This window comes from Ammodytes marinus, assembly GCF_949987685.1.
Source record: "Ammodytes marinus genome assembly, chromosome: 15".
Lineage (NCBI taxonomy): Eukaryota > Metazoa > Chordata > Actinopteri > Uranoscopiformes > Ammodytidae > Ammodytes > Ammodytes marinus.
Window position 1 is genome coordinate 9,171,950 of NC_137219.1, and position 18,671 is coordinate 9,190,620.

Below are 18,671 nucleotides of genomic sequence, written 5' to 3' on the forward strand. Positions count from 1 at the left end.
GAATCATAGAGAAGGAGGGGAAGAAAGGAGACGTTGGAGGGCCTAAGATGAAAGTTGTTCTGGAGTTTCTGACTGAGGAGGAGGATCAGGGCTGCCTTTACCTGCCACTGGGCCCTGGGGCTGAGAGGTTTCGTAGGCCCCCCCCTCCCCCCCCCCCCTCGGGCGGCGGTCTTACAATACAGATGCGTAAAAGCCATGTTTGTCTACACCACAATATCTCTATTGATGAAATACAAAATCACCTAAGGTTTCATGTACTTAAACCCCCTCCTGGTCTAGTGACTTTTAATAACCAAACACACATGGTTGGTTACTGTGTTTTTCCAAGTTATTGAAGAGACAGCGGTGGGGACCCAGGACCTTCTAGGGGGGTCCGGGGGCATGCCCCCCCGGAAGAAAAATTTGAACCTTTTAAAGTAAAATGCATCAATCTGGTGCACTTTGAGAAGAAAACTAAGGCTAAATCAACTGTGTCCTATGTGAGCTATTTTCTGGAATAATTTGACACAGAAATACCAAAAAGCAGAAACAAAAATATAAAGGTTTAAAAAATCCAGTCATTCAGCATTCCATTTTTTTTTTTTAAATAATCCCTTATCCCAAAGCTACTTCTCTCTTTGAATTCTTGGTTTTGTTTTTATGGCTCAACTCAATATAGGCTCATGATCTGCGTTGCCCCGAACAATGTTATTTAAACAAAAATAACAAATGTACTGGTGAATGATAGGCCCCTTGATCTTCATAGGCCAAAAATAATGTGATTTTTTTTCCTTTTTCTTTACTGGTTCATAATAGGCCCCTGTTCTCCGTACGCCCGCCCCCCCTACGAAGATTAGGGGCCTATCATGAGCCAGTCAATAATTTATTGTTTTAAATGACAATGTTCGGGGCCTTCTTAGATCAGGGGCCTATATTGAGAAAGTAAAAAAAAAAAAAAAAAAATTTTTTTTTTTTTGAGAGGCCCCTGATCTTCGTAGGCCCTGGGGCTTCAGCCCAGGTAAGCCCGTGCATAAAGGCGGCCCTGAGGAGGATGCAGGTATAAAAGCCAGTTTTAGTAATTATCCGTACACTGGTTGATGTGCTCACTGATGCTGAATGCCAAAGTGTGTGCAAAATCAGATGCCTGTCAGGGAATAACAGTGAAGTGGAGTTAATGGAATTGAAGTGGAACTTTGCCTGCATGGCTAAATGTAGAATCTCATTGTAACACTAGATAAAGAGCTGAGTCTACTTCACAAAATGTATTGCATTCTAGTTTTAATGGGAGCAGATATGAGGACAAAATTAAATAATGTTTTCATATTATGATGTGATTTTTTTTTTGTCCTTATACAGTATATTGCTGTTTGGAAATATTTCAGTTCAAACAATTTGACCCAAACCCTTCCAGAAAATGAGCTGAGCAAAATGTGTATATTAAAAAGGTAACGGAGAGAGCATCATTGTTTCTGCTTTGCTGCTGTAGTGTGCACACAACTCATGTCCAAACCCTGAGTTTTCTGACAACATGTTTATGGTACAGCATCAGAGATAGATGGCAACTTCAGTCATTGGTATTCCTTTTTTTTCTAGCTAAACATAACTTAAGAAATAAAACATAACTTTATACAGTTTTAAATATGCTGGTACACAATTCAGTACAAAAATAAAAAGGCAGTAAAACGTCTCCACACACAGTCACTGTTGCGTCATCAGTCACATACTGTCGCTTGATAATCACATGAATGCTGCAAGAAACTAGCTTGGCACCTTATCCACTTTACATAACAAAGCACATATAAGAAATACTGTGTGATCATTTGTTACTCTTTCTTTTTTTTCACATAAGTACCGCAATAAAAAAAAAAAAAATTATTTGGAGTTTCCATGGACGCTGAGTAGCCACTAGATGGTGCTTTGGATTCACAGGAGGAAAGGTCACGGGATACTTCCATTTGCTCGGTGCAACAAATTTTGGTTTGTTTGAATCTTGTTTTGATCACCTCACTCAGCAACCCTTTTACAGCGATACACGTTCAAACGTCTTTGCTGATGCTCAAGTGATTCATGCTATGACGTCCAGAGCAGAGTAGTAGTCCGCATGGTCTAATGATGACACCGCGATGTCCAACTCCTCCCAGTTGCATCTTTTCAGATACATACAAGAAGAAGAAAAATCCCACCGTTTCCTGTTGGATGTCCATCTCACGGCCACGGCTGGTATTCGCACAAAATGAAGAATGTCTTATAATTCCCATATACGAATACAATCTCTCTTTCTCACACACACACACACACACACACAGACAAAACACACTCTCTCATTTCTTTTCTTGACTTTTTTTCTGCTTGTAAAGGCAGCGTGCGCTAGGATTTATCCCCTTGGAGAACCTAAATCGAAAGACAAAATCTGTTACAAATCAGCTTTTTAACAAACATGGTATGTGCATAAAGTGTGTGCCTGTGTCTATGATTAGATTTGAATACACGTGTGTGTGTGTGTGTGTGTGTGTGTGTGTGTGTGTGTGTGTGTGTGTGTGTGTGTGTGTGTGTGTGTGTGTGTGTGTGTGTGTGTGTGTGTGTGTGTGTGTGTGTGTGTGTGTGTGTGTGTGTGTGTGTGTGTGTGTGTGTGTGTGTGTGTGTGTGTGTGTGTGTGTGTGTGTGTGTGTGTGTGTGTGCGTTAGTGATTTAGTGATGCTTACCTACCTGGTTGCGAGTTTTGTGGGATTTCTGCATCAGCACTCTCCACTGGTCGTACAGCTTCATGGACATGCTGCTGCAGCCGTAGGCGTGTTTCCGCACCCAGCCGAAGAACTGCTTGAGCTCGCGGCGCAGGGTGGAGTTTGAGTCCCCGCTGGACTTTGAGTCACAGGAGCCCGACATCAAGCGCTCTGCACAGAGGGGAGAGGAGCGAGGGGAGGAGAATGAGACTGGAGCAAGTACGGTGCAATAAATTAAAAAACAAATCCGTCTGCATTCAAGCTGGATCTATTTTGAACAACGTTGTAAGTAGTTAAGTATTGTCCAGTGGTTTCCCAACCTAGGGTTCGGGACACTCCAAAGGGTCACAACATGGGAAAGAAAACGATTCTCTGTTTTCTGAAAAATATTGTAAAATTCGACATCAAATAAATGATAATGATTTTGAATTAGCATTTTTTTTACTAACAAGTTCATCATATCAATAAAAAGGTGATGGATTGTCAATATTGTGTTCACAACTAGTTTCCGCTGCCCTTAAGGCAATAAAGAGAAGAATACGTGATAAATGAAATGTTCAGGTAATTAATTCATCCAGTAACTTCATCAGTCTGGGACTTTTGCCAAACGTCCTGGCTTTCATTGGAAATAATAGAATCTGTTTTCATAGTCGTGGCCATCATTCCCATCACTTAAGATAAACATTTTACTCAGCAATACCATTGTTAAGTGTGGTTAGGCAACAACTGCAAGTAGCCACAGCTGTATGACATACATTTAAGAGTTCAATTGTGTTTTATTATCCTTTATTGATATTTTTAGTAGTTTCTTGCAAAGGCCCTCTGTGTTGCAACTGATACACATACACCATCCCTGTCTAGTTTGATTCAATACTGTATGGTTAGGAAATAATTTCTTATGGTTTGGTTGTAAATTTTGATTTGACTCGATTAAGCTCTGTTTTGATTTGATCGATGCATCTGCCAAAAATAAAACCAAAGCCAATACAATTGAAAAAAAAGGGCCTTGAAGAAGAGTTCCAAGAGCCGGGAGAGAACTGTGGGACGTGTGGTGTACCATAATCTAAAACCAATTTCAATGCTACAAATTGCCTCATAAAATGGACCAAAAAGGCTCTCAAACACTGAGAGGTCCTGCGAGTGTGTGTATGAGTGTATGCGCTTACCACTGTGAGGTGTGGATGCAGCGGTGGGATGGCTCCACTCGCTCCAGATCCCGGCTTTGCGGGAGCCGTAGATTCCCACAGGGTTACAGCGAACCTGGATAAAAACACAACATTATTAAGAACACTGTCCAAATCTTACATACACATGTAACGCACGCACACGCACACACAGCCACATCCGTACCATACCGTACCTGGACAAAATACACTGTTCCAGGTCTCAGTCCGGCCAACCTACAAGATGTCTGATTCCCCACGTCATCCATCACCTACATGAAAAAAAATAAGAAATAAACACAGAAGGTTTGAGCGCTGGAGGTCTGACCGCGGTATTAAATACCAATGGGCAAAAGTTAAACACAGGGCAGAATCAAGATGTAAGAAGTACACGACCGCAAACCAAGTGCAGACCTAAACATTGCATGCACACACCACATTGTTTGGTGGCTCCTGATCAGCCATGTGTATGAAAATATTTTCATGTAACGGTGCCTGCCGGGCGAAAATCTGCTCTCCATTTCTCACTACAGAGCAGGATACGCTGAGGGACACACACATGAGCGTGCGCAGGTACTCAAGACAAAATCAAGACAAAGGCAAAAATAGATAGAGAAAGAAAGGCGCACACACACACACACACACACACACACACTGCAGTTAATAACTTTGTCTAATGGTCCCCACTTTGTCTCTGGCATTGATTCTGTAAACACTTGTTAGGAAGGTCTACAACAGAAAACAGAACAGAAATTACAGGCATCATAGGGGCTAATGATGTGACAGGGGGGGAAGCCAAGTCGCTGAGCGTCTTTACGGCAACATATTGAAGACATTAACAGCTGAGATATATCCCTCCATTCCTCAGCATGACCTCATGATTAGGGCCGGTTCAGAGAGGGAAACGGCGTTCTGTTTTCACTACCACCAAACCCCTTAAAGCCACTTGGATTTAAGTCTCCTCTCTCTCCTTCTTCCAAACGGTCCCATCCCATCCCATCCCATCCCTCCGCCGCCCGCCTCTCTCCACTCCCCTGCTTTTCTGTTTTTTTTTCTCCCCCACTTTGCGAGCAAAGACTTGCTTATATTACATCGGTGTAATTCCCCCTTAATTACTGGAGAATCTTCACTCGTACCCAGAGGACTCAAATGATTTCTGGGAAGAGCCATCTGCACGGCTGAAGGCTTTGCGCTGTATTTTTCATTCATTAAAAAGTTTGAGCTGAGGTATACACGGTGGCAAAGACTTTTTTTTTCTCCTGATAAAATCCTGACTTTTTAGATTTTTGAGTGATGAAACTTTCTGAGCTGCCCAACTATTCACTCATCTGGCAATCAGAATAGATTAGAGGAGATTACCCGCATAAGGATGAGAAACAGCTGGGACAGTGCTGCGAGGATGTATCTGCTTGTGTGTGGGAGACCAACAAGAGAGCAGATTTATGTCCTTACAACTGTGTGTCCTTTACCTTCCAGTCTTGGCTGTCCTCCAGCCTGTAGCGGATCTGGTATTTGGCCTGAAACAGGAAGTCTTTGAGAGCAGGCGGGGCCTCCCAGCGCACACTCAGCTGGTCCTCCAACTGCCCCACACGACTGACAGCCACACCTGATGGAGGGTCCGTGGTCACTGGAGGAAGGGGAGAAGGAGGAGAAGGTTATTATGCAGTAAGAGCAAATGAGTAGAGTTAACTCTAAATATTAAGTTTACGTCAGAGAGAGTAAAGTTAATATCTTTGGGTTTTCGACTGTTTGGTCTGTCTGTTAGACTTGGGCTCTTTTTTTTCTTTTTTTTTACTATTATTTGTGGACCGAATAATAATCAGTGCAATACATTTTAACTGTAGTCTAAAATTCATGACAACAACCATTAACAAGTCCCACAACCCAAGGTGAGGTGAGTTCAACAGTCCAAAACCTAAAGATATTCAGTTTAACTACCATGTACGGCAAAGATTAACTAGCATTGTAGCTAAAAGCCAAACATAAAGAATGTCACTTCTTGGTGCCATTATTAGTATTTTAGTAGTGAAAAAAGTTATTGGAAAAAAAGTTTAATAGTAGCCTATTTGCATATAGGCAAGAGGAATCCTGCAACATCACTTTTTTTGGCCACTTGAGGGTAGCGGGTAGTTAAAGTTGCTATGGCAAACATGTTTGCAAACGTTGCTTATATACAAGAAAAGCAACTTTAATATTCATTTTGGGTCAAGTTTGTGGCAGCCTAAACATCAGTCTAAAAATCCGCCTTTTTTTAACTCTGTTTTGGTCTCCACCAACTCCAGAGGGAAATATCTGGCTCTTTAGCTGCTAAATGTTACACTATGTTCTCAAGCTAGTCGCTATCTCTGTTGTCAGCTGTTTGGTGTTGGGCCTCCGCAATACAGCACGGATAATTGTAAGATATTTTTCACTAGAAAAAGGTTGCTCATCATGCTGCAGCTGGAAAGTGCAATAAGCGAAAGTACAAAAAAATTAGGCGAAAGACGCCAAAACGCTCTGTAAAGCTGAAGGGCACTGAAGAGTTAGGTGATAATTCCCTTTTATCATGTCACCATGACCGACCACATTACACATGATTGGTTAGAGCAGCTTTAGGGATTTCAAACATGTCTTGTGAGAGTATGCGTTGCCAAACAACCTGCTGGATTTCTATACATTTTTCAGAAAATTTGTTATTACAAAAGTCATAATCAGTGCAAACTCTCAATTGTACAAACAATGTTTTCATCACAGGCACACACTGGGGTATATTTTAATTGATTGCGTTCATTAACAAGTATATTTCTATCCTAAGAGCTTAATGACAAACGTCTGGTGAACAGATGGCCCAGATTATCCATTTTAGCCAAAAATCCATAGCTTGGGGGCTTCTTTCTTCATTTTAGGGATACAGTAAAGTTTGCAGGGTCAAGAAACCAATTCAATTCAAATTTAAAGCAGTAGGAGTGATGTCTTCATGTGTGACAGCACATTGAAGGATTGTTCAGAGGTTTGTGGTCTCCTAGTGCCTTCTTCTTTTTTGAAGAGTTGACTTATGTGAGCTGGAGGAGGCTTTTTCATCTGACAACGATTATCTTTTCGTCAAACAAACATATGGTGACAGACCATTATTTTAACTCTGCTTGCGTTTGGGCTTTTCAGTTCCTTTTCATAATGTCATCCCTTAACCAATAAACAAACATTATTACCCCGAGGGAAAGAATAGGATGGGATAGATCTAGCGGAGGGAGGAAGTGGCTGTAGACACGAGAGTTTGAGAGGATATGTTTCTGGTCGCATGCAACTCTCTGAACTTAAATGCTTTACTTCAGATGTGTCTGTTTTTACTCAGGATTGATTAATGCACAAAACCAACGGTGGCACCCAAAGTCATTCATCTTTCAAAATCATATTGATTTTAACCACAGACGTGAAGAGAAAAACAAACAAAAAATGGAAATTTTTGATCTTTGGTAAAAACGTCTTAGTACAGTGGAGATACTTATACTTAAAAAGTGTATAGGACATCTGCAATTAGATCTGAAAAAAACAAAGTGAAAATCATACAATTAACTGAAATAATAAAGGCACTTGAATCCATTTTTCTTGTAGTTTTTTCCTGTGTTAATATGGTGCATTTCTCTCATAGCATGATATTCATAATTATTTCCAGTTTTTAGGATAATATTTCTTCTACTTTCAGTTTAATTTACTCACTAAGATCTCTCTAAACTCAGTCTTGCTCCTGTCCATATTTCAGAGAACAGAGGAGTTGTTAAAAATGCTGATATGTTTTTTTGTTACTCCTGCGTTCACAGCAAATGAAGCTTTTTAAGCAGCAGCAGTCGCAGCAAGGGTTTAACTGACTTTTCTTAACCCTGTGTTTGGCCTCTCATAACACAAAGAGGCTGCCACGCTACTCACTAATGTTTGGACAATATCTAGGAATGTTGTCATGGAAATAAAAAAATTATTGATAATTGTTATTTTTAAATAGATTTAATATTTTTGTTTACAATCAATGCTAAAGTTGGAATTAAACATAATTAAAAAATGTGTCAGTAAATGAAAGTGCCTGATTGATAAAAATATGAATGGCATTAAGATATTTTGAAGTTGCATTGTTATTTGGACATAAACAAACTACTCAAGCATGACATTGAAGATAACAAGTTAATTGACATACAGTACTTAAAAGATTATAAATGATTGATATTAGTATTATTTTATATATTGTTTGACCTAATAGATACTGTAATGTATAAATTAGGCTCAATTATAATTTGTCCTCTGATAACAGCAAATTTGTTTTTCTTATGGAATTGGCAGTAAAAGTTGATGAGACATGACACATTACAGATGAATCACTGCCTACATCTGTTGTGTCATTCTTCAACACATCCTCATCTTCAGAGTCAGACACCCTTTACAAGTTGCCTCTAGTCTCTCAGTGCAGAGGGCTCCCCTTGATTGAGGAATGTAGGGAATACTGTAGGTGTTTACGCCTCGCCTTCATAACTGATTAGACATGACCGTAGACGTGGGTGACTCACAAGCAGCTCCACACAGGTGTGGTTGCTGTGTTTTATGACCTGCCACTGTTGTGGAAACTGCTCCAGGATGGCCAGGGCAACCCGACCGAAACAAAACTCGCACACACGCAGGCCAGACGACGCCTACACTCCTGCCTGGCTCCCGTGTTTTCTATACCGTTACTAGGCCTTGCCCTGCCCTCAGGGTGTGTAAACAGGTGTGTGTGAGTGGGTGGGGGTGTGTGTGTGTGTGTGTGTGTGTGTGTGTGTGTGTGTGTGTGTGTGTGTGTGTGTGTGTGTGTGTGTGTGTGTGTGTGTGTGTGTGTGTGTGCGCGCTCGTACATACGTACATTAGGTAATGGAGAGGGATTACAGTTTGATGGACGCTTGTATCCTCACCGGTGTGACGTGTCCACCCTTTGAAACCCTATATGGTTTTCTATCAGTGCGTTTCCCATAACACACCGTTCGGAGCGTGTTAGGAGTAAACCAGGTGAAGACTTCACAGCTAATCAGGTCGTATTATATCAGGTTCAAGTCTTAAAGCCTCAAAAGCCCAAACTCATCGGGCCTCGGGGGTCTACAGCCCGCCTCAGAGACAGGATTAGGCTTTGAGGATCAGTCCGGAACATTCCAACACTACATAAAAGGGGTTTAGCCAGGGTTGTGTGTGTGCGTGTGTGTGTGTGTGTGTGTGTGTGTGTGTGTGTGTGTGTGTGTGTGTGTGTGTGTGTGTGTGTGTGTGTGTGTGTGTGTGTGTGTGTGTGCGTGTGTGTGTGTGTGTGTTTCTATGTATGTGTGTCCAGCGAGCATGAGTAAAGAGAAAATGAGCTCATCAAAAGGGAGGGCGTTTTCACTCGTCACCCACCTACGCCTGTCCAGGTGTGGACATGCATGTGTGTGTTTTTTTGGCGATAAAGAAGGAAGGGAAGAATTTAGGTCTCATCGCCTTACCCCGTTTACTTAAAACCGCACTAAGCTAGCTAGGTAAAAGGGCCACGTAACAAAGCTTTAAAAGGGAACGCTGCTCAGTTCCTTTCAGTGTGAGGCTAGATGAATACTTGTTAACAACAGAACTCAAGCCAATGTCCCGTCTGAGACAATAAAAAAATATGGATTTGTGATGCTTCGTCTTTGACATTTTAAGGGCGGCTAATTGGAGGCTAAAGCTGAGGGTCATTCATGGTTCCCCCAACCTGCGAGTCAGGAGATAAATCTGTCTGAAAGTATCATGTTTTCTGTGTCAGCTCGTTCCAACTCTTCCGTGAAGCTTATGAGGTTTATACCGAGAGGAATATAAAAAAGACCTGTGTGTCAAGTTTATACACATTACCTCAAATAACCGCTAAAATATAGTTTGGAATAGTTTTTGGAAACTTTGGGATCCCGCATGAGTAAAAAAAAAAGAAATAGAAAGAAAAGTCAGATAGGTTTGGGTTCATAGACGGCACATGTTTAAAAGGTTAAGAAAATACAGTCAATCTGCTGCAAAAAGTACTTTTTATATTATTCTCTTGGAAGCGGGAAAATGTCCTTTGAGAAATTAAGTCACTGCTGGCAGCGAAAGCTTTCGCATGGAGTAAAGAAACAAGCTACAACGTGTTCAATTCAATGTTAAAGCTGTTAGTAGGAGCCGAGAGTCATATTTTCATGTTGTCTGATTCTGGTCTTAATGCTAAGCTAAACTAAGCTAATCGCCTACACGCTCCTAGCTACAAAGTTAAAGACGGAGACATGTGAGTAGTATCAATCTTGTCATGCAAGCCTTTGTAAGAAAGAAAATAAGTGTTGTACTTATTCATTTAAATCAACTAATACTTACATAAGTAAAATCTTCAAATGTTTTCGAAGATAGCTTTAGCATTAAAAACAAGAAGCTATCTTCAGGAATGTACAATTCATCAATGGAAGTATATTCTCATTCAGAAAGTAAAATTGATGGGCTTGATATGGATGTTATGTTTTAATTTAGTGATCTTTGATACTGACTATTGTACTGTATTTACATTTTCGATTTTTTGTGTTGGGCTGCCGTTTTTATTATTAATTCATTAGATTAAAAATAGTATTTGCTAATAACTACTATTTGTTTTAAACGTTTGTTTATTTTGATTATTATCTTATCTGGCATCCAGGACTAGCAACCACTTTGACGACGGTAATGTGGATTCGAATGATCGATATCAGGTAGAACAGTGCTTTGTTGTTTCAAGGGGTTCACAAGCCTAAAAAAAGAAAAGAGCGGTATCCACTGTCCCTTATCATAGCCTCAAGGGCTCCCTCCTTGACACTGGGATCTAAGCAACAACAAAACAAGGCGGGGAGAAAAGATGGTCAAAGTTCAATACTTCTCACAGTCACTCACCCACGTCTAGGATATCGAGGGTCATGACAGCGGAGGTGGCCTGTCCGAGCTGGTTGGAGGCCTCCACCCAGATCTCATAGGGCGTGAAGAGGTGAAGATCCCGAGTGATGCTGCAGGAGTAAGGCTGCGTATGAGTGTAATCCTCACACACCTTCTCCTTACCGTACCATCTGGGAAGAGAAGTCATTTAAAATAAAACGCTGAAATAACTATGGACAGCAGAAAAAAATCTTTGAATAATGCATGTGTGATGTAGAATGTATTGTGTTTAATGTGTTACTAATTAAGAGTTTATGTGGTTCCAGCGGTTTTATAAAGGTTCTTATTTACAGTAATCTGACTACAGTAAGACATCTCCATGCAGTTGGCATGTCTGTACACAGCATGTCAAGTCATTTTCCTTTTGTTTTTTTTCTTCATAAATTGCTGATTTAATTCTTTAAAAAAAATGTAAACAGAGCTCCCAACCCATCTGAAACTCATTTTCAACAATGTATCGTTCCCATATGAAAACCAAGATTTCCTAAATCTCATGACATTTTTATTGTTCTACAGACAGAGGCCCTTTCACTCTGTTCTAACCACTAACGATAGAAATGTCTGCCATAGAGATAATGTATTTTGGTCCTGATTCCAGCACCAGTTGAACTTGTTGGGCTTGTTTGAAGTCTGTCAGTATCATTGAAAAAAACAAGTTGGATATTGAACAAAATCATAGTAAATGGACTATATGAAAGAGGAAGTTGTAGCCCACTTCCAGCGGCACATGTATGATGTCTGCTTATGCACTGATCGCATGGAGTTAGGACTATGAAAAGACGAGTGTGTAACTTTTGCCGCAAATGGCATCAATCAATCGTGCTCCCAAAAGCTAAATCTTTACCTTAAAAGGTTTTTGCTTGATTGACTGATTTACAAGACAGTGAATTGAATGTAGCTGTGGCTGGTGTGAGAGTACATACCTGAGTTTGTACTTGAGTGTGTACTTTGTGCTAATGTTGGTCTCTCCCTTCCCTCCCGGAGCCCAGCTGCATGTCAGGTCTTTGGTGTTCCTGGACCAGCAGGTGAGATTGACCGGCTTCTCTGGAGGCACTGGGACATGTAAGAGAGAGGGACAGATAGAAAAGATGAGTGTGTGTGTGTGTGTGTGTGTGTGTGTGTGTGTGTGTGTGTGTGTGTGTGTGTGTGTGTGTGTGTGTGTGTGTGTGTGTGTGTGTTGACTGTCTGATTTGGTCAGACTCGGAATCCCTGCCAACATTCCCAGTCTCTCAGAACACAGGGTCCGCAACATTAAGATTAAGATCGCGACCGCAACTCATCGTGTGTCTGAGATAATACGAGCCCTTTTTTTCCCTGTGTCAACTTTTAACGACTCCTGAAAAGTTATTTTTCATCTTATCACCTTTCACAGTCTTAGAAAATGTGTGTGTATGCTCATGTATTTCTGTCTTTTTTGCGAAGACCATTTTGAAAGCGAGACTATGGACATTTTTGAAAAGTGAGGACATTTTCGCCGCCCCGTTGCTTCTTCAAAGGGCTTGTTTGAGGGGTTAAAGGATAATTCCAGTTTGTTACAACTTGGGTCTCATTTGAAAGATTCGCCATGATATTGACAAGATGGTATTCATCCAAAATGATCTCAGATGGGGCAAAAAAACTCTTGCAGATTATCTTTTTTTGGCTTGTTTGGAAGCGAAAACTAGGGCTAGCAGTAAATTAATCCTCCGACTTTCCATTGCGAACATCCATCAGAGTTTACAGACAGTCTTCTGTATTTGCTGTAGTTGTGCGTGCACATATCTTCCATTTTCCATTTTCAGTATGCTAGTAAATAAAGTGGTTTTGATAGTCTAGCTTGTTTACAACCGACGGGTTGTAAACAAGATTATCAAAACCCCTGATCATCTGACTGCTTGTGTTCCTTGTCCTGTCAAAATACTGCTGTAGGAATTTCACTGTCCTCCCTGAGCTCTGCCATTTCTCTGTTGAATACAGTGTTATTAAACCTTTCGAAATGATGGCCAAAATTACAAATATTAGACCAAACTGAAATAATCTTAATCTCAGCATGAAGGCAACTCAAAGTCTTAAATATAACCATTTCTGGAAATTAAGGATTGCCCCCTGGAGAAAAATAAGGATTTTAGGAGTAATATTTAAGAAACCACATAAACAACATCACTCAAAAATAAAAGCAGACTGAAGGGCAAGGCAATGCATGATCTAAATGGTCGCCCTCATAAGAATAGAAGTACAAAACATGTGTCTGTGAAAAATGACCCGTGCCCTATGAGTGATAGTGCGAGTAATGGACCACACAGGTTGTCAAAACGTCAGGCAGGGACAAACTCAAAGGAGGCCTCTCACTGCTCTGAAGGTAGGAGGAACACTAAACATAAAATACTGCCACAACTCTGTAGGGACACTCCACTTCCTTGTTGTTTCCCCTTATTCCCTTTTTCTTTTCACTCCCTTGCTCCTGTTCTACCCTTCATTTCCAGACACCGGCTATGGTATAGATCTATCATGTTGACGTTAAAAAAAAGTATTAATAAAAAAAAATTATAATAATATACATTTTGTGGTGGGCCGCCACAGTATAATGCATTAGTGGGAAACCCTGTACATACATACTTTGTTATGTATGTATGTACATATACATTATTTATTATTTATTTTTAAATGTATTTAATTATGTTTTTTTTATTTTTTAGAAAAATGGAAAACTCAATAAACACATTCTTCAAAAATAAATAAATCAATAATGACACCAAGCCGCATAGAAATATAGCCACTGACAGAATTCTACTTACTCCCGACGTAGAGGCAGGAGCCGGCCAGTATGTGTCCCTTGTGGTTGTGACAGACCAGGTTGTCTCCGGAGGTTTGCCTGGAGGCGTTGAGGCCAGCCAGAGTCACACTGAGGTTGGTGGGGCTGAGCACGCGGTACAGGGAGCTGGGCAGCTGCTGTCCATTCAGCGTCCAGAACAAAGAGCTGGCGTGGACACCCAGGTCTGAGTGGACCCAGCAGCTGACCGTCAGGTTGGACCCCATGCGCAGGACGGGGTCCTGGGGGTAGATTACTGCTACATCTGGAGGAGGACATGGACAGTTTATGAGACAACTTTTAAGAGTGAAAGGTCAGTTTTACTAGTCACGTTAAAGACTACTGCGCAGTATATTAAAGCTGCTGTATAATGTGTTATTTGGCTCAAGATGGACCTGACCTTTCTAGTAGACGTCTAGGAATATTACACTGATGTTGTCGTAGTGATGTCATCAGGGTATTTGAGTTAAAGGTGGAGTAAGCAGCGATTCTGGGGGAACTCTTGTTGTCAGAATAATTTTTGGTCAAAATCAGTGATACTTGTGTGTGATGAAAAAATTATAATCCGGTGTAAATACACAGCCTAGGCTCTGTAAACAGAATATATAGATAGCATTGTTGCTACTGTAGCTACGGTGGATTGGTCCGAGCCACTTGGTTTAAATATCCGTTTACAGAGCCTAGGCTACTTATTTTTTATTCAGCACACATACAGTGGGGACAGATAGTGGATCGTGACGAGTTATTCACTGATTTTGACAACAAGCTTTCTCCAGAAATGCTGACTCCACCTTTAACCTTGAAACTTCAAATAGAAAGCCTTGACATAAGGAGACTGTAAGATTTGGGTGTTTACCAGACGTATGGGGTCTAATAAAATATACTTTACAGTTGCATTATGGGGTATGTAGGATCCAGTGTTTTGAAAAGGTTGGTTTTAAAAAAAGGATAATGTGAATTATGTGGTTTGATGCGTTTTTGTAAAAAGGTGACGGGCAGCGAGCAGACTGTGTAATCTTAGACAGTCCCTGAAAATGATACTGTGACAAAACTATGCCAGAAAATAATGGTGAGGAGCAGATGTTCGCTATAGTTGATTACCTATCTTAAGCCAGTTTTCTGCAGGTTAGTTTTCGTGCTGTAACGTAAGTAAATCTGTTTTTGCATTAAGAGGGCCGTTAATATTTAAAAAGCAAGCTCTGTTTTAGGGATGAACCAATAGAGGGCATTTGCTTCTTTTTAGCTGTTTTCTTTTTTCTTTTTAACAGTCCAATAAAAAGGCTGGTAATCTATAGAGGGAAGTCGATGACAGAGTCTAGAGGTGACATCGTTAGAAACTCAATATTTCTTTGAGGTACTTTTAAACTTTTACAGAGAGGTATTGGAAATAATCTTTGCGTCTCTTTTCATGTGTATGACTGAGCTGTCTTGTTGTGATGAGGTTGCATATTTAATTTTGACCTTGGGGCGTCTCCTGCAAAAGACGTCTCGTTCTCAATCCTCTTGATTAAATAAAGCCTTTGTTACGAGCGACTAGTGACTTTTTTGCTCTTAAAACAGGTGATCAAAGCATTAGAAAGTCAACAAATCAGAGGTGCAACAAACACAGCATTACAGAAGAGGTTTAGGAGGGCTAGAGTTTTTTTTCTTCAGATTTCTTATAAAAGAAAACTGCTGCCAAACCCAGCACTATGAAAACATGTCATTCAGACAATTTCTGTGTAATTTGCAAAGACAAGAGCATGTTGGAGCGTCAACACTTTGTCAGACCACTACAAATCTGCGCCCGGGGCCACATCCATTCAGCTGCCAGCCACCTCACGCTGACAGACATTGTGTGGTCCTTCATTGAGAAGAAGGAAGCCGCCCTTTGAAGAAGTCTGTTCAGGCGTGACTCCGCAACCATGTTAATATCATAACCCTCACTGGTGCTTTGACACTTCCAAACATGGCTGTACGCACACACAATCGAACACAAACAAACACCTGCAACAGTGTAAGTCACCAGATACGGCCCTGTGCTCAGCCAATCATGCGCTGATCCAGCTGAATAACAATCAGTGTTTATGTCTTTTCGGGGGCGCGGAGGTTCGGGACATTGCTCCGGAGCAGGGGTGTGAAGCCTCCTTAACAAACCCCCTTTTCCAACAGTTAAAACCCCACACTTAATGCTGTTTATTGTCTCTGCTTAACACGCTCACTGGAGGAAATGGCTTGTAAAATGTTATTTGTTTGGAGAAGCTACACAGCTCTGATCAGGGGCCGGGGATGAGTTGAACACTGCGGTGTAGTGGAGGATGAAGCTATTGAAGGGAAGTTGAATAGAGAGCGAGGACACGCTTAAGTGACATTTACGGCTGATCTTAAGTCTTTGGCGGACTGGAAACACGTTTTCTTTTATGCGGTCGGACTTCAAAACAGAAAAGGTTGCCCTGTTCTCCAGTGTTTTTATAAAATAACTATTTACTCCAGTCTCATCGATGTATGGGTGTGCAAAGAAAGCCTATGCTTTTCTTCTCCGTCTGCGGTACAATGGACGACGTACATGTGGAACATTTTGAGGGGGCCAGTGTGGACGAGCCAAGTGGAAGAAGTCACGCAACATTTAGTGACAATGAGCCGTGCAACAGCATCTGAAAAGAGATCGAGCAGGCCGCGCCGCACATTTTTTTTGAGTGTGTTTTTATACACAGATTCACATTGTAGGTATTTTACTGATGCCTCATCTGGAGAGGAGAGAGGGATCATCTTGTCTAATGTCAAATCAAATTCTGGAAAAAATGGAATTCATGTCATGTTTCTTTTCAGGTGTGTGTTTTAGAGTCAAATATTTGACATTAGGAGGATCATATTCAACATAAATACCTCTATGTGCTGGACAAGACATATAAACTCAAACGTTATGGTATTATGAGCTGCACTAAAAAACTAATTATATGTCAGTGAGGAAATGCCACATTTACAGTGTTTTAATCCAATGGCATTTGTTGCAGTGAGGGGAAAGCACCCTCCATTATTACAGTGAATAAAAGAGTAATGACCAATTAGGCCCTGTAATAAACAACAGGGCAGCTTATGATTAAGGCCGGTTGTCTCCTATAAAAGCCCCAGAAACTATGCTTTCTTTTACTAGCGCCTTTTCAAACAGGATGAATACCAGGAGATCCTCTCTCAGAGAAGCTGCTGCTTGCCAGTGAGCCCCTAGATAAAAAAAAACTAATCCAGCCACTTAAGGGGGGGGGAGAAGCGGACATAACTTTGATTTATTTATGTTAATGTGCATTAAGCTGCCGGTTAACATTCTCCAAAACCCCGAGCAAATGATGTCACTGTTTTGTTTCGGTTCGTAAAGCCCTCCTTGCCCTCCATGTGTTAAACGAATTATGGACCCGACTTGTTGAAATTCAGCCTCCTGGGAGAGCAGCTCTCTCTCTCTCTCTGCAGGGAAACAAGCACTAGACTTGAGCAGGAGCACATCAACAGGAGGAGGTGTCAAGTGGACAAAGTGTCATTTGTCTATTTTTTTTTTTTGTGCGTGTGTGTCCAAAAATGTACCAGAGAAGAGTGGATCCAATCAAGTGAGCCTCATTATGTAAGATGATGTAGGAGTTATTTTGCATGGGAGACATATACTGTAATTTAGTATCATTCCAATAACGGATCACTTCAAATCATATAGTTCCTTTATGGGATTTACATTATCTTACGGAAACCCAATGGCTTTGGTGTTCTTTATAGGAGTTCAACAATGCTTCATATTGGTTTTATCCTCTTTATTATCACTGTAATATTCCTATTGTGTTTATATATTTTATGCAATGTGTATACTGATTTATATCCTCCCAAAAGAGCCATTATGATAATATTTTTTATATCACAAAAATATTATCATAATGGCTAGAAGTTTTTCTGTAATCCTTGCACAGGCTAATACTCCAAATCGTGTTAGAGGCTACTATTGTAAAGTGAATTTTTGAGCTGCACCACTTTATCTGTAAAATCACAGTCTAGAAGGTGAGATCATGCATAGCAGAGTAGGACAATGACACACCGGGCTGTTTACAGTACAAGATCTCTGGGTGACACATGATCTTAAGAGGACTAACCCATAACCCCCAAACCCCCTTTGACCTTAGACCTTGACTTTGCGCATCGATGGACATGTGTGTGTGTGTGTGTGTGTGTGTGTGTGTGTGTGTGTGTGTGTGTGTGTGTGTGTGTGTGTGTGTGTGTGTGTGTGTGTGTGTGTGTGTGTGTGTGTGTGTGTGTGTGTGTGTGTGTGTGTGTGTGCAACTTACGTGTGGACAAGGACAGCACGCCGGGAGTGTGCAGCATGAGGAAAATCAAGCAGAAATCCAAGACGGCTCTCATTTTTCAGACCCCCAAGTTCGTTGTTAGTTCTTAGGTCTTGATTCCTCGTCCGCGTGTTGTTGTTTTTCTTTTTGTCGATCCTGGAGAGAAATTACGCACAGCGTAAAGGAGAGGGACAAACAGCACGGGTTCAAGCAGAAGGAGAAGAAGCTCCGGATTTTATTAAGTCGAGACAACGGTGAGGCGTGAAGGGAGCAGCGCTATAACAAAAAAGTGTGACCCGGTGGAAAAAAGTAAGTCCCCCACCCCCATGTGAAGCCATAAGGAAACTCGTCCTCGGCAAAGACCAAGCGAGTAGTGAGTAGAAAGCAACCACGTCCTGTTTGCAGCCTTTTGCCTCCTTAATGCTTCCTTAATGCTTCCTGCAGCTCAATCATACACAAGTTCATACTTTTTAGGCCCCTCCTCTCTCTCTCTCTCTCTCTCTCTCTCTCTCTCTCTCTCTCTCTCTCTCTCTCTCTCTCTCTCTCTCTCTCTCTCTCTTCCCACACAGTCGCCACTAGTCATTTCCCCCTTTTTCCCTCCTTTCACTGCTCTCTCCTTGTTTTTCAACCTCTCCCCCTCTAGTGATGGGCAGGGGAGTCAGGCCCATTCACTTTCACTGAATCAGTCTGTCTCTCTGTGTGTCTTTCCATGCCTCAGGTCCCTGCTTTACAGTTGTTCACCATAGGAGGCTGTTGAGTGTTGAGTCACACAGAGAGTTAGTGTCCCTTTCTCTTTTTTCTCCACTTTCAT

At 41.2% G+C, this 18,671-nt stretch overlaps 1 protein-coding gene across 3 annotated transcripts; it reads right to left on the minus strand.

The window, feature by feature from the left end:
- Nucleotides 1-1,519: 1,519 nt before the first annotated feature.
- crlf1a (cytokine receptor-like factor 1a) lies at nucleotides 1,520-18,320 on the minus strand. Of its 3 annotated transcripts, XM_080042379.1 has the most exons (10): nucleotides 18,183-18,320; nucleotides 17,864-18,016; nucleotides 13,552-13,830; nucleotides 11,701-11,830; nucleotides 10,739-10,908; nucleotides 5,332-5,489; nucleotides 4,060-4,134; nucleotides 3,866-3,959; nucleotides 2,686-2,870; nucleotides 1,520-2,370 (listed from the first exon to the last, which is right to left on the minus strand). In XM_080042379.1, the coding sequence occupies exons 2-10, from the start codon at nucleotides 17,934-17,936 to the stop codon at nucleotides 2,347-2,349; spliced, it is 1,188 nt and encodes a 395-aa protein (XP_079898505.1). In that variant the 5' UTR covers nucleotides 17,937-18,016; nucleotides 18,183-18,320; the 3' UTR covers nucleotides 1,520-2,346. The 3 variants fall into 3 exon arrangements, with proteins under 3 accessions (XP_079898505.1, XP_079898504.1, XP_079898506.1); XM_080042378.1 differs by having other exon boundaries at nucleotides 17,864-18,274; XM_080042380.1 differs by having other exon boundaries at nucleotides 2,682-2,870; nucleotides 17,864-18,274.
- Nucleotides 18,321-18,671: the final 351 nt, after the last annotated feature.

Coding starts and splice junctions, on each gene's coding strand:
- crlf1a (XM_080042379.1), bottom strand. CDS start 17,936: ATGAGAGCCGTCTTGGATTTCTGCTTGATTTTCCTCATGCTGCACACT. Junction 11,831..13,551: donor CTCCTGCCTCTACGTCGGGA/GTAAGTAGAATT, acceptor TACATGTCCCAG/TGCCTCCAGAGAAGCCGGTC. Junction 2,871..3,865: donor TGCATCCACACCTCACAGTG/GTAAGCGCATAC, acceptor CCCTCTGTGCAG/AGCGCTTGATGTCGGGCTCC.